Source organism: Hirundo rustica, chromosome 8 (genome assembly GCF_015227805.2).
Source record: "Hirundo rustica isolate bHirRus1 chromosome 8, bHirRus1.pri.v3, whole genome shotgun sequence".
In the NCBI taxonomy this organism is placed as follows: Eukaryota; Metazoa; Chordata; class Aves; order Passeriformes; family Hirundinidae; genus Hirundo; species Hirundo rustica.
Genome location: NC_053457.1, coordinates 2749325 through 2763027, shown reverse-complemented (window position 1 = coordinate 2763027; position 13703 = coordinate 2749325). Strand labels below are relative to the sequence as shown.

The following is a 13703-nucleotide window of genomic DNA, read 5'->3' as shown; positions in this document are numbered from 1 at the left end:
ATCTTCCCATGGCACACAGGCCAGGTGGACATGACTGGGCTTATCCAATCCATGGGGCTTTCAGCTGCACTTAACAATGAGAGACCAGGGGACTGCCCTACCTTCAGAGGAATCTCTGCACTGCACTGTGGTGCTCTGGCTTTTTTAATCCTTCCTGTGACAGGGTGCACTTACCAAACACCTGGCTACTTTGGGCTGAACCAGCTGGAGAGGCTGGTCCAAGATTTGATGTCCCAAGTATCTCCTCCAGCTGCTTCTGTATCTGGGGGCAGTTAGGGTCAATAAATCTGTTAGTTTAACAGCAGGGTGGATTCTTCCCTTAGAGATTATATTTCAATCCTTTATCTTATTAAGGGAAGATGTGTTTTGTCCATTAATCCAATTAGCCTGGTGGATTAATAAGACTGGGCTTGCTGTGTTTCAGGAAGCATAAAAATAGCAGTCAAGCATAATTAAACCTAGACTTGCAAGTAACTCTGCTAACAAGAGTACTATTTCCCTAGGTATTCTGTTTATTATTTTTACAAGCTATGCTCTCAAATTACATGATGTGAATTTTCAATTAGAACGTCTCAATTCACGAGCAAAAAGCAACAGGCTGCCCTGAAAACATTTACTTTTCTTGTGTTTATATAATTCTCTTTGTGCTAAATATAGTCAGGTAGGCTGACTAACCCAGAATAATGTTTTCAATACTCGAGAGGAATCTGTTTGCTTGCAAAGGAATGAAAGTAATTTGTCATTATTCTGACGTGCCCTGGCACAGGGGGCTCTCTGATCCGAGCTATTCACTGACAAATCCAGCTGTGGGTATTTGGTGCTGGAGCGCAGCCTTTGGATATATCCAGCTTTTGGCATCTTTTCCTGTTCAAGGACGTTTGGTCCTTTACTTTAAACAATGCTCCTCTGCTGTGGATACAAAACCCAGAGAAGCTTGAGGAGGGGGGGAGGGAAAAGGAGAAAAGAGAAAGTAAGGAACAGGAACAAACTCCAAGAGTGAATCCAAACCCAGAGCGGCTTGCAAGCAGCCCGTGCAGAACTACAATTCCCAGCACTCCCGGTGAGGGAAGAGTGGCTCAAACCCAGCAGAGTCACTGCTGCCGGAGGTCACCCGGGATCCACAGCTGGTCCCTGCGCCTGGGGACAGCCCTGCTTCTGCACACAGAGCGGTAAGTGTGGGAAATCCACTGGGAATGGCAGTCTGGACCCCGCTCCCTCGGGCCGCACAGCGGGGGTGGAGCTCGCAAAAGTTGGGGACGGCCTCTCGAGGTGGATGGAGGCTTTGCTGTCTCCTGCTCCGAGTTTTCGGTGGTCCCAACCAAAGCCTGGCACGGTGGTTCCTGGGGAGAAGGGGTTAAACGCCCGCACTCATAGGTTTGAGCGCAAGGTCTTTCCTTTGTCCTCGCCCGGTGACTTTGCTGCTGCTCATTCCAGAGCAAAGGGAATTTCACACACCAGGTGAGACGTTAATTTTGAGGAACTAAGGATTTTTAGGAAAGTTAAGATAATAAGTTGCTGAATTAGCTGAAGTAGATAGGTAATCTTTGTTCGCAGTTAACAGAAGCCGGATCTTAGATAAGCTACCCCGGATCTTGTAACTCATTTCTTGTCAGGTTTATGTTTATGTAGTTGTCCTTGTAATGAAAAACAAAATGTGGTAAATAGGACATAAGATAGCTGCAGATTTCCTGCTTAAAGGACCCATTGAACACAGGAAACTGTAAGTTCTACCAAGGAATCATTTGTCACGAATGCATTGAAAAGGTAGAAAGGTCAGGACGAGGAAGACTCATCTTACTTCCTCATTTTGGGTGACCCCTCCCCAAAATAGACCCCCGACTCATTTTAAGAAACAAAGTACGCATGCTTAATAGCCTTTTTGCCAATTAACATATGAAGCGAGGAATGGGAGGTGACAGGGGTATGAATATGCATTTGTATTTTGGATATTCAACACTTTTGTAAATAAAAGACTTTGTAATTACCTGTGAATTTCTCAGTGTGTATTAGGGAACCAGCCTGCGTGCTGCCCGGCCGTAATAAACATACACTTTCTAACTTTAAACTGTTAGAGAGTTTTTGTCCGTCACAGTTGGGTATCGATACTAGATCGATACCCATATTTCTTTAATAAGTCACAGGCTGTGTGAGACAGGGTGGAGGAGCGACAGACACCTAAGTGCCACACGATAGAACCCTGTGTCACACGGCTGTAACACAACAGAACCCTCTCTGACATGCTCTGTGTGGCAGTCGCTGTCCTCACACGTGTCTGCGCCAATTTTTGTCTGCTCCCAGCGGCTTCCCCAAGGGATCGTCCCAGTGGAAAAGGGGGATCTGGGACAGAGATGTCCAGAGCCACAAGGCAAAGTCTCCACGTGCAAATAGGAGCCTCTGCTAAGGCACCTCTCAGGCTGCCATCACTGACCTTTGCTGAAAAAAGGACCCTGAGACTCCTTCTGGCACTGCTTGCGTGTCTGTAACAAAGCAAATGTAACTTCCTCCATAAAGGCTTAGTGTTCTGTGGTTGCAGAGTGGAATGTCCTCAGTGATCACCAAGGATTGCGTACCACAGTTCATTTCTGTCTCGTGTCTCTGGCTGTTTCCTGACATTCTGAATCCAAGGTCAGGTGGCAGCCTGAGACTGCTTAGGCTGAAAACGTGGTGGGATTCTTTGGCACAAAAAGCATTCATAGCTGGAGATGATCCCACTCAGCTGCAACTGCTGTCCTCTGTATAACTCAGGGAATTCTTTTCTTCAGCTGATATTTTGTCTTTCTCCTGGCATCAGTGTCTTTCCCACAGATCACTGTGTGCTGCAATAGAATATGTGGTTGGATGGAGGCCATTACAACTGTGTAGGAAACCAGCAAAAGAGCGGCCACCTCTGTCTTTTTCCTCAGGGATGCAGGGATTTGGGACAGGAAGGTATAATCTAGTCTTATAAGCAAGTTCTGTAAGACCTGTGCACACTCAGAGCTGTGCCAAACAAACTGTGTGAAACAAACGGAGGTTTCTTTAAGTAGTCTTAAAACTGGCCTGAGATGGAGTTTGAAGTGTGACTGAAGTGATCATTTTAGAAAGCAGATTCTGCAGACTCTGTGACAGAGGGAGATCTACCTGGTTATTGCACCTTTTAAATCAAACTTAGCCTTGCAGGGCTGCTGCATTACATTTTATGCCTCTTTTTTTAGGCAGAGACACCAGCTGTAAGTGTTGGTTATGGCTGCAGTGTATCAAGCCCTGAACAGGAGAGTTTCCTCCCTTGTCTGCAGGTTGCACTCCACCTATGTGAGAAAAATGAGGTAAGTTCTTAACTGATTCCTGAGTACTGGGAGGCCAGAGCCCTACCTAATCCTGATCCAGGGGTTAATCCTTTAACAGTTCAGCCATGACACAGAAATGCTTTGTGAGCTCTGTAAATTATAACAGCCAAGGCCTCTCTGCTCCCCTCACCAGTGGTAAGAACTGGTTCTCTCAGGCTGAAGCTCTGTCAATGATTGCCTGTCCTGGCTAGAGGAGCTCCTGCAATACCAGGCAGACTTGAAGTGGTGCTGCTCACCTCATTTTAAATACTACTTCAAACAGCCTGTAAGGAGCACATGCTGACACTCTTTTTCCAATGTTTTTTTTTTTTTTTCCCTAACTCAGCTCCAGCCGGCTGTGCCCTAAGATTTTGGTACCCCTCACATCAGTGTGACAGGTACAACATAACACATGTAGCCTGATGGGAACGAAATTCAACATCAGAAGTGCTCGGCAGTTTGGGCAAGCAGCATTTGGAACCATCCAAATTCACAGAATATTCCGAGCTGGGAGGGATTGTGGGGATTAAAGGGAAGACCAAGGTTTCCTGCAGCCTTTATAGCAGATCTTTTGGATTGAGAGACTGGGTTACTGTCACCGAGACACCAAAAGGGTAACAGGTTACTGGTCTTCTTGTATCTCCAAACTTGAGTGTACTCGTGTGGTAGGTAAGAACTGTAGTATCTTCTGCTGCACAAACTTCACTAGAGGCTGCAGCTCACCAAAGAGTGACTCAGGTGTCAAAACTCTCCAAGCACATGGAGTACCTTAAATCTGATCTGCCCATTCAGCCCCGCCCTGCTCTGTGCAAAATAAATGCCTCCAAATCAGCAATAATCTCAACTCAATCTTCAGTTCATCTTCCCAATAATTTTCTCACTGCAGATACCTAAATCAATTAAAGGAAGATGACAGCCTTTGTAGACAAGCTCAGACCTCAGGAACTTTCTACCTCTTTCACAATCTCTCCCCCTTCCTGCAGAAAGTCAGGAAGAAATATTTGGTACCACAGCTCAGTGCAGCAGGTAAGAAAGAAATCAGTGCACCCAGAAATACCTGATGCATCACACAGAAATGAAACAGACACACACATGGTATCAGCCTGATCTGTTCTGAGGTGATCAGATTTAAATATTTGGGACTGTGCCTTTTGAAAAGAGAGGGCTGGCAGGAAAACAGACAAGGTCTTACTGACAGACATCTTTTTGGTGTAATGTAGGAAAAATTTTCATTGAGTGAAAGGTATTGGCTGGTGCAGGACAAAACCAATGGACAGCCACTCCCCAAGCATTACAGCATTGGGACCTTTAGCCTGACATGGTCTAAACTTCCTACAGCTTAGGAGGAGAGACAGATTTTAGGTTTCTACCTGGGTGGGATCACTTGTCTGGTACCCTTTCACACATGGGCATTCTGCCTTGAGCTGATTGCCTGTGCCTTGAAGATCCAGAGAGCACCACTTTTGGATTTGCTTTCATCTCTGCTTTCTCTTCCCCTTTCCCTGCTGTTCAGAGATGAAAGGGATTCTGGAGAAGTTCCAAGAGGCTGAGCAGTGGATAGAGAAGTCGGTGCTGATTGGTTGTTCGGACGAGCACAGACCATGCTTCGCACTGGATTTAGGTTCGGATGACTCCTCTTCCACCCATCCCAGCTTGATGCACTGGGATGGAGGTGCTGCCAGGGCAGCATCCCTAATCCTTGGGAGAACCTGTCCTGCCAAAGGGGGCTGGGTTGTGTCTCTGTAGGAGTTGTTATGAGCATGGCAGGTCACAGCCATGGACTGCACTGCTACTCCTGTGCCTGTGTGTGTCAGAAAAGGTGGGCTAGGGAAGGCCACTAACATTTGGGAATGCTACCCCTGATGTGGTTCACTTCCATGGGAACTCCCAGAAATTGTATATTGGAACAGCAAATGGCTTAAAATTGGAATAATAGCAATAATAGCTGACATTTATGAGATAATTTTTTTTTTTTTTTTTTTTTCTTTAACAGGAGCCTTGGATAAATCAGTCATTGAGTCAGAACTGCAGGGATCATTTACTGACCTACGAAAGGCTCTCTTTGTAGTGGATGGGAAGGATTCTTCTTTGCTCGCTTCGGTATTGGACAGGGCTTTTTATTTAGGGGGCTGTGATCTCTAACATCAACCCTTCTCCTCACCTCCCGTATTGTTTTATGATCTAATATTGTAGAATTACCTACTGTACACTTTCAGGAACCTAGATACAGACACACTATAAATTACACCAGTTTTCCCAAATTTGTGGTCCCAAAAGGAAGATGCCAGGGAAAGGGAAACAGGCAAGTGACTTAAAAATGACTGCAGTAATTTATGCCATTTAGCTGAAATGTGCTAAGTTACAGCAATCTCAGTTTGTCCTCAGCTCAACAACTATCAGGCAAACTGGGTATCACAAACTTACATATCTTCTCTCAGAGCTGCTCTTTTAAAACCTGTCCCTTACAAGCTTGTGCTCTGCAGATGCCCTGTGTTTGGAAGGCCTTAAAGGCCTGTGTGTGAAACATCACACCTGTCCTGACACATAAGGAGAAATAGCTTGTGTTTCCTTTCCTGCTCTATGTTTGTGATGCCTGGGCTGTTTTTCAAGAAGATATTCAGGGCTGGAGACTCTTTAGAATAGTCCATTTCCCAATACAACTCCCATTATGTCCCAATAAACAGCAGCTCTTGCCCACTTCCCCCAAACATACTCAAATTTAGAAGCAGAGAACATGGACTGCAGAATCTGCCACTTTTCAAAGCACTGCCCATACTTCATTTACCATCCTGAGGCTTCCAAAGATACTCAGAGTTTACCCCCATGGCTGTGTGCAAAGCATTATTCAGGGAGACTGCTCTGAACTATTTCCTTCCCCTAGGTATAAATGAGGTTTGTGTTCCTCTGTGTTGACAGGCCCAGTCCCTTCTGCGGTGGCACGATTCCCACCAGTACTGCAGCAAAACTGGGCAGCCCACTCAGAAGAACCCAGCTGGCAGCAAACGTGTCTGCCGCACCAGTGGAGTCACCTACTACCCACAGGTGAGCACCTGGCAGCAAAGGGGGGGACACAGGGCTCTGTGATTGCTGGGTTACCCTGGGGGCAAGCAGGAAAAGGGGTTTGGCATAGCTGGGTACTTTGTCTTTAGTGGTCAGCTCAATCAGCCAGGAAAAGCAAAAATTTGCACTTACTTGTTTTGTCTGAGCTTCTTCTTTTGCTTTGGTGGTTCATGTGCCAGATGTCTCCAGTGGTGATCACCCTGGTGTCCAACGGGAGCCGGTGCCTCCTGGCCCGGCAGCCCTCATTTCCCCCGGGGATGTTCACGGCTCTGTCAGGCTTCTGTGACCTGGGTAAGTGGGTTCTTATCCAGGCCCTGGGCATGCAAGGTGTGGGGACATCCGCCATATCCCTGTGCGCAGAGGAGGATGGACATACAGGTGATCTGTGTCCCCATCCCCACGTGTGTTCAAGGCCAACCTGGGTAAGCCTTTGAGCAACCTGGTCTGGCAGAAGGTTTGAGCAACCTGGTCTGGCAGAACGTGTCCATGCTGATGGCAGGGGGTTGGAACTAAATGATCCTTAAAGTCCCTTCAGACCCAAACCAGTCTGTGATTCTGTAAGAGCTGGGGAGAAAAAAAATAGATCGAAATAGATCAGTGTTTGCTTGCAGACAGAATTCAAAATAGCTGTTATGAACCTAAAGGGAATGGGAATTATAGGTGTCTAGTAGTTGTTCTAGTCCCAGATAGTAAGCTTTAAACTTAATGGGTTTTAACCCCTGATCCTTTTAAAATCCATTCTGTGGCTCATGCAGTCTGGCTTAGAAGAAAAACTACAGACCTCTTGCTACAGGAGGGAAAATGGCTTAAAATTGAATTGTTCTGTCCACCATCTGTATGTAGATAGGGCCAAAAATGTCTCTGGTGCCTGTGTTTATCAGAGGTTGATGAATTTAATGGAGCATCCCACCAGCAAGTGTTTCCAGATCAGCAGAGCTGGAGCTGCTGTGTGGGAATGAGCGCTGCCTGCACTTTCCTTGGTGCAGTTCACTGCCCTGAGGCCAGGCCATCCTTGCCTAACTGTGGTTGGTTCTAGGCGAAAACGTGGAGGAGGCAGTGCGGCGAGAAGTGGCCGAAGAGGTGGGGCTGGAGGTGGAGTCGCTCCGCTACTCGGCTTCCCAGCACTGGCCCTTCCCCAGCAGCTCCTTAATAATTGCCTGCCACGCCCTGGTGGGAGCCCAGCGATCTGAGGTGAGCGGCTCCCCTGAGCTATTCCACTGCCTGCCTCAGGTAGCAAAATCTCCTTCAGTCCACAGAATTTGGTTAGGAGAGCATCAAACCCTCCAGAAATGCAATTTTCCTTTGGCTTTTTCTGTAAGTGCAGAACGAACTTGGAACTCCATCATCTTCTGTTGCTGGATTTTGCTCAGGTCACTGTATATACAAGCCCAGAGCCCAACACCCCTAGGTTTGTTTTTGTGGTTTTTTTTTTTTTTTTTTTTTTTTCCTCCTCTGTACTTTGCAGAGGAGGTTTGCTCACACATTTGCCATAGAACACGCAGATTCTGCCATATTAATTGCTGTGCTCAGCCACTTTGCTTTGCCACAATGGAGCAGGATTGATTCGTGGCTTCCCTAAGGAAGCCAGCACAACAAAGTACTGGTGAATAGTGATATCCTTCCCTGGAGTGGCATCAATGCCTAATTCCGGCATGGATGTAATGCTCTGGGCATTCCACATTCCATCTCTGTGGAAACAAGAACAGGCAAGGTACCACTGCCTTTTGTAATAAGATAGCTCAGACTCCATTATCTTCATGCAGGAAAAGCCCATTCTTTATTATCACAACTAATTTTATAGTTTTTACAGACCTTGTGTGCAGCTTTAATTGGTTAAGAGCTTTCTTGCCAATTACTCTATTGGTAAGTAAAAGGTATTCTACTTGTCCACTAAATCTCTCTATTCTTGCATTGTTCACATATTTTCTTTCCTGATTTTCATGGGACAAATCTCTTGTTATTGCAGGTGCATTTGTTTCTCAACCCAGGAATAGTTTGTTATGCTATCAAGTTTTCATACCAAGATTGTTTTCGCATGGGAACTTGTAAATTACTTTGAAGAAGTGACAGACTAACTTTGGCAATTTAGCAGAGGAGGGCTGATTTTATGAGGCCCTTCTTTTATAATTCTTTTACCTGCCATGACACCACTGCCCACAGGAAAAGCTGATTTAAGGAACTGGTGCCCTCTGAATTCTTTCCAGATCAGTATGGACACCCTGGAACTGGAGGAAGCCCGTTGGTTTGGCCTGGAGGAAATTATGGAGGGTATCGAGAGGAAACCCAGCTCTTCAAAACAAGGCGATGGTAGTTTTTTACCCTGGTTCCCTCCCAAACAGGCCATTGCTCACCAGCTGATCCGTGAGTGGATTCAGCAGCAGACTGCCCAGACAGCTTAGGCAGGGCTTCATTGGCTCTGTGATTCCAGAACTGTGAAAGGTCCATAGAAAAGCTTCCAAAGTCCCTGTGCAAGGGCTTTGTTACAGTGAGGACAGCATCACAGTGATGTCACTGATGCCACACTGACCTACAAAGGGCTCTACACTGATCTGACAGTCCCATGTACAGTGGATCACCTCTAAGATCCCATGATTTGAAGTAAATGTACAATAAAATCCTTAGTTCCAAAGCATCCAACTTATGGTGACCAGCTGTCACTGACCCCATGACACCAATGTCCCATTTTTCTCCATTTCTTCTGTCTTGGATGGACATCGAGTGCACCCTTTTTCCCAGAACAGAAATAAAGGGACAGTAGCACTTTCCAGTGCCTGTGTTTTTATGGATCTGGGAGAGCTATCTGTTGGGGGTTAGGTTTGTTCCCTTTTTTTTTTTTTTTTTTTGTCTTAGAGAATTTTTCCCCATAAGTTGCTAAGAGACAAAGTGCTGGTGCTTAGATGGTGCTTGACCAACACAAAAGACGTGGCTGAAAGTCGGGAGGGGGAAGATCACATGAGTTTTGGAGGAGGGAAAAGGACAGGGCTGGGGGAGCTGGGGGTTCTTGCTCTCGGCATCGGAGAGGATGGCCAGGCTGCTGCTTGCTGCGGGAGGGGTCCGCAGTCAACAGAAAGTCCAGTCCTGGGACATCTACCATCATCTACTCATGTGTCACTGAGACACACAAAGAAATCACACGCAGACAAGAGATTTTCGCAGAGGTTCCTCTGATCCAGCTCCCAGCTGAAAGAGCGGAGAGAAGAGCCCCTTTGTTTATTCTTTTACTTTTTATACATTTGTGGGTCTAGCAGAAGATTGGCTTTTTGGGGTTTCCACCCCTCAGCCTCAGTGGCCAGACGAATTGTCAGTTACAATTGTTTTCAGGTTAGAAATATGCAAACAAAAGACAGAGAATGAAAAACAAAGGATTTGTTTATATTACTTCTGTGGGAAAGGTAGAAAAACTGCTCTAATATTCTACAGTAACTAAAAGATCTGACTCCATTTATGAAAATCAAAAGGCTAATAAGGAAACTCAGAAAAAACAGGGTAACACTCATGTGCCCAGGAATTCTGAGCCCCTTCCCCTGCCCTGCTGGAGCTGGGCCAGCCCTGTCTGACTGTCGTGGCTCCTTCAGCACCACTCATGTTGCTGGGACATTCTCCCCTACCTGCTGGGGACATCCTGCGGTTCCAGCCACCAGCCCGAGAGTTTCCACTGTTCCAGTTTGGTGCCCTCAGAGTCCCAAGAGATCAGACTGCCCCAGGCCTTGTGAAACAAAGCCCCTTGAGGTTCCTGGTTCTGTTTATTATTAATGCTGTAGTTGTTGTTGTTTGTTTGCCTTGTTATACTTACTAGTAAAGAACTGTTATTCTTTTCCCCATAGGTCTGCCTGAAAAGCCTCTTTAATCTTCTAAATTATAATAACTTGGAGGGAAGGGATTGGAATTCCCCCATTCCTAGAGAGGCCCCACCCCTCCCTAGCAGATACCTGTCTTTCAAACTGAGACACTATCAAAAACCAAAAGAAAAACCACTGCCTGTTTGCTCTCCTCTTCTTCTGTCTCTTCCCATTCAATCTTCCGTTTTCATATAAAATATCCAATATTTTTTGTTTGTTTTGTAAATGTTAAATGGGTGTGTCACCCTGGTTTTTCTGAGTTTTTTAAAGCCTTTTGATTGTTCATAAAATGGAGTCAGACTTTTTAGCTGCTGTACAATATTAGGAGCAGTTGCTGCCTTTTCTCACACATGTAACATAAACAAATCCTTTGTTTTTCATTCTCTGTCCTTTGTTTGCATATTTCTAACCTGAAAACAATTGTAACTGACAGTTGGTCTGGCCATTTGGCTGGGAGGTGAAAACTCCAGAAGCCAATCCACAGCCAGACACACAAATGTATAAAAAGTAAGAAAAAAACAGGCAGAGGGGCTCTCGGCTGGGCTCAGCTTGGGCTCTCGGGGAGGAACAGCTCTGCCCTGCGAAATCTCTTGTCTCCGTGTGATTGCTTTGCATATCCCGATCACAAGTGGTGACTCCGACGTGTGGGAGAAACAGTCTGGTGAGGTTTTCCTTCCCCTCTTTTCCTGTTGTGTGCCTGCCATGCAGGACGCTCTGGTATTGGAGCTTTGGGAAGACCTCTTGGAGCGGAAACACACTGAGGTCTCTTGGGAGGGGCTTCAGCGTCTGTTTGCGTGGGGCAGAGAGCGTGGATTCTTTCCCACGCCAAATGCTGTGCTCAGTCGGCAGGTATGGTTCCTCCTGGGGGAACATCTGATGGACGCCCTTGAAATAGAATATGATGAGGAGATTGCAGACTTGTTGCTGCAGTGGAAGTTATTTGAGAGGGCTGTGTGGAGGCCAACCTCCCCCCAGCTCGCAGGCTGCTTCCCCCGTTTCGAAGATGGACGGGGGGCTGGAGGGGGGCGGGGTCATTATATCAGACCCAGAAGTATTGTCTGAGTCCGATCTTCGTCTCCTTTGTGAGACGGACTCAGCCCCTCCCTCCCCAGTCGCTGCGCCAGGGGATTTTTCCCCTTCGGGCTGCGGCGCTGATCTCCAAGGGGAGGGGTGCGTCCCGACCCCATCGGCGCTGCTCGGGCAGTGAGGGGGTGGGACCCCGCCGAGCCCGGGACCGGTCCCGCCTGTCCCCGCGCTGCGGAGCCGCCGGAGCGGGGCTGGGCTCCCTCCCATCCATGCCTTTCTGGTGTTGGTGGGGGGGGGGGCAGCCCGGGGGTGCGGCCCCCACTGTTGTTTGACCGGGATTCGGTCACTGTGTGGTGTGCGTGCTGCTGCACGACCATCACCTATCCGAAGGAGTCGGGTGAAGCGGCGTACCCCGCCCTGCCACCCAGGCCGGGGCTGGAGGGGGCTGCGTTGGCTGCTTCTGTCCCCGCGCTGCCTGCGGAGGGGGCGCAGGGTGGGGATGCTGCTGGAGGCAAGGTCCCGGTCAGTCCTTCAATGGATGCCGCCCCCATGGGCGGGCTGACAGCTCCGCCCCGCTCGGGGGTGGTAGTGCCTGCAGGCCTCCGTCCCCCTGCAGGGACTCTTCTCGGGGAGGTCCCGGACACTCCGCTCCCTGTGCCAGCCCCGTGGGCTGCAGCTGGGGGCGGTGCTCGCGGGGCGGGGAGAGACTCTGGTACGGCCAGCAGTGATGGGCTGCCGGTGGGGGACGGCGCGACCCCTGGAGCGGCCGAGGTGCGGTCGCCGTCTCCCCACCTCAATACAGCCCGAGCTCCCCAGCTACGCCGGGATGTGTGCCCGCCGCAGAGCCCTTTGACCAGTCTCCGGTGGCCGGTGCCGCAGCACTGCTGGCGGGCTCCAGCCCCACTGCGGAAGCAGCGGGCCCGGCCCAGTGGCTGGCCTGGCCCCGCCTCCACTTCCCGCTGCGAGCGTTACGGCAGCTGCGGCAGCGAGGTGTTTTAAGTTCAGCGTGAACGGGGACACGGCCGGAATGCGGCCAGTCTTTGACAGGAGTAAAGGGCCCCGCACTGTTGATTCTTCGTCCACAGCCTGCTGGATGCTCCCCCCCTGTCAGGTGACCGTACGCCCGAGAGACCGTGGGCGATTCTGGGGGGAAGTGAAAACTAAGGTTGAAGGACTGAGTGATGGTGCTGATGCTGTTGCTGGACCTGCGGTGTCTGGTACTCAGCCGGTCCCCAGCCGAGTGCCTGCCTCTGACTCTGTGGGGCCCACAGGGCAGGATATGGCAGGTGCTGCTGCTTCATCTGAGGGTCTTCAGGCCTTCCCTGTCCTTCAGGGTGCTACTCATAACACCTATCAACCCTTGGCTTGGCAGGCCTTGACAGAACTGCGTGATGCAGTCAGGAAGTCAGCTGAGGTGATGCAGGTTCTCTGTTATTTTAATGCCAGTCTTTTGACGCCCTTTGACATTCGGAGCTTGGCTCAGGCCCTTTTCCCACTGGTTGAATATGACTTCTTTGAGCATAAATGGACTCAGTTGGCAGTCAGAGCGGTGGAACAGAATACGACACTGGGTCCAGGAGATCCTAGGCGTATGGTTAATACCAATATGCTAATGGGAACAGGCAATTATACCAGGGCCGACGGGCAGGCTGTTTTTGACCCCTTGGTCCAGGAGCAGCGCCAGCAGACAGGCATGGCAGCCCTGGTTCAGACCATGCAGCTGGCTACTCCACAGGAGTCCTTTGCAACAATCGTCCAGGGAGTTGATGAGCCCTTTCTGTGCTTTGCAGGATGGCTGACTGCTGCAGTTGAGAAGCAGGTGAGTGATCCTGCGGCAAGGAAGCTCATGCTTCAGTCCCTTGCTCGAAGCAACTGCAATGCTGTTTGCAAGAGGATAATTGAGGCGCTTCCTGGGGAACCATCCATGTTGGAGATGGTTGAGGCCTGTGCGAGGGTAACCCCTTCCAGCCAACAGATGTTTGGCTGTACAGCCAGCCGTGACTACGGTTGTCCAACCGACGGTGGCTACAGCTGTCCAACAAGCCATGCCTACAGCTGTGCAGCCAGCTGTGGCTACGGTTGTCCAACCGACGGTGGCTACGGCGGTCCAGCTGGCTGTGCCTGCGGCCGTGCAACCGGCTGTGGCTGCTGTTGTGCAGCCTGCCTGGAATGTTCCCCAGGGTGTGCACCAGCAGCAATGAGGTGCTCGAGCCAGGAAGAAACAGGGCAGAAAGGCACAGAAGCCTACGGCTGTCTTGTTTCATTGTGCACGATGTGGAAGGCCAAATCACGCTGCGGACACGTGTAAGGCAACGGTGCACGTGAATTGTCATTCATTGGTCAGGTCGGGAAACGCAATGCGGAGCACGAAGACGAGACGCGTGCCGACACAAATGTCTCTGCCTCAGCCCCAGCCAATGGAGATCTGCTCAGCAGGCTTGCAGCCAGCACCCGCGGTTCAGCAGGTGTTGAT

General features: G+C 49.2%; 1 protein-coding gene across 3 annotated transcripts; it reads left to right on the top strand.

The window, feature by feature from the left end:
* Positions 1 to 972: 972 nt before the first annotated feature.
* NUDT13 (nudix hydrolase 13) lies at positions 973 to 9132 on the top strand. Of its 3 annotated transcripts, none has more exons than XM_040072020.2 (9): positions 973 to 1169; positions 3195 to 3305; positions 4192 to 4331; positions 4819 to 4926; positions 5299 to 5405; positions 6222 to 6347; positions 6545 to 6656; positions 7402 to 7556; positions 8332 to 8701. In XM_040072020.2, the coding sequence occupies exons 2-9, from the start codon at positions 3223 to 3225 to the stop codon at positions 8422 to 8424; spliced, it is 924 nt and encodes a 307-aa protein (XP_039927954.1). In that variant the 5' UTR covers positions 973 to 1169; positions 3195 to 3222; the 3' UTR covers positions 8425 to 8701. The 3 variants fall into 3 exon arrangements, with proteins under 3 accessions (XP_039927954.1, XP_039927953.1, XP_039927956.1); XM_040072019.2 differs by having other exon boundaries at positions 977 to 1169; positions 8570 to 9132; XM_040072022.1 differs by lacking the exons at positions 973 to 1169; positions 4192 to 4331 and having other exon boundaries at positions 8570 to 9132.
* Positions 9133 to 13703: the final 4571 nt, after the last annotated feature.

What these genes read in the sequence shown, in the direction of transcription:
- NUDT13 (XM_040072019.2), top strand. Translation starts at nt 3,223, where the DNA reads ATGGCTGCAGTGTATCAAGCCCTGAACAGGAGAGTTTCCTCCCTTGTC. An exon ending in ACCACAGCTCAGTGCAGCAG is followed by an intron (nt 4,332 to 4,818) that starts GTAAGAAAGAAA and finishes CCTGCTGTTCAG; the next exon opens with AGATGAAAGGGATTCTGGAG. An exon ending in GTCAGGCTTCTGTGACCTGG is followed by an intron (nt 6,657 to 7,401) that starts GTAAGTGGGTTC and finishes GGTTGGTTCTAG; the next exon opens with GCGAAAACGTGGAGGAGGCA.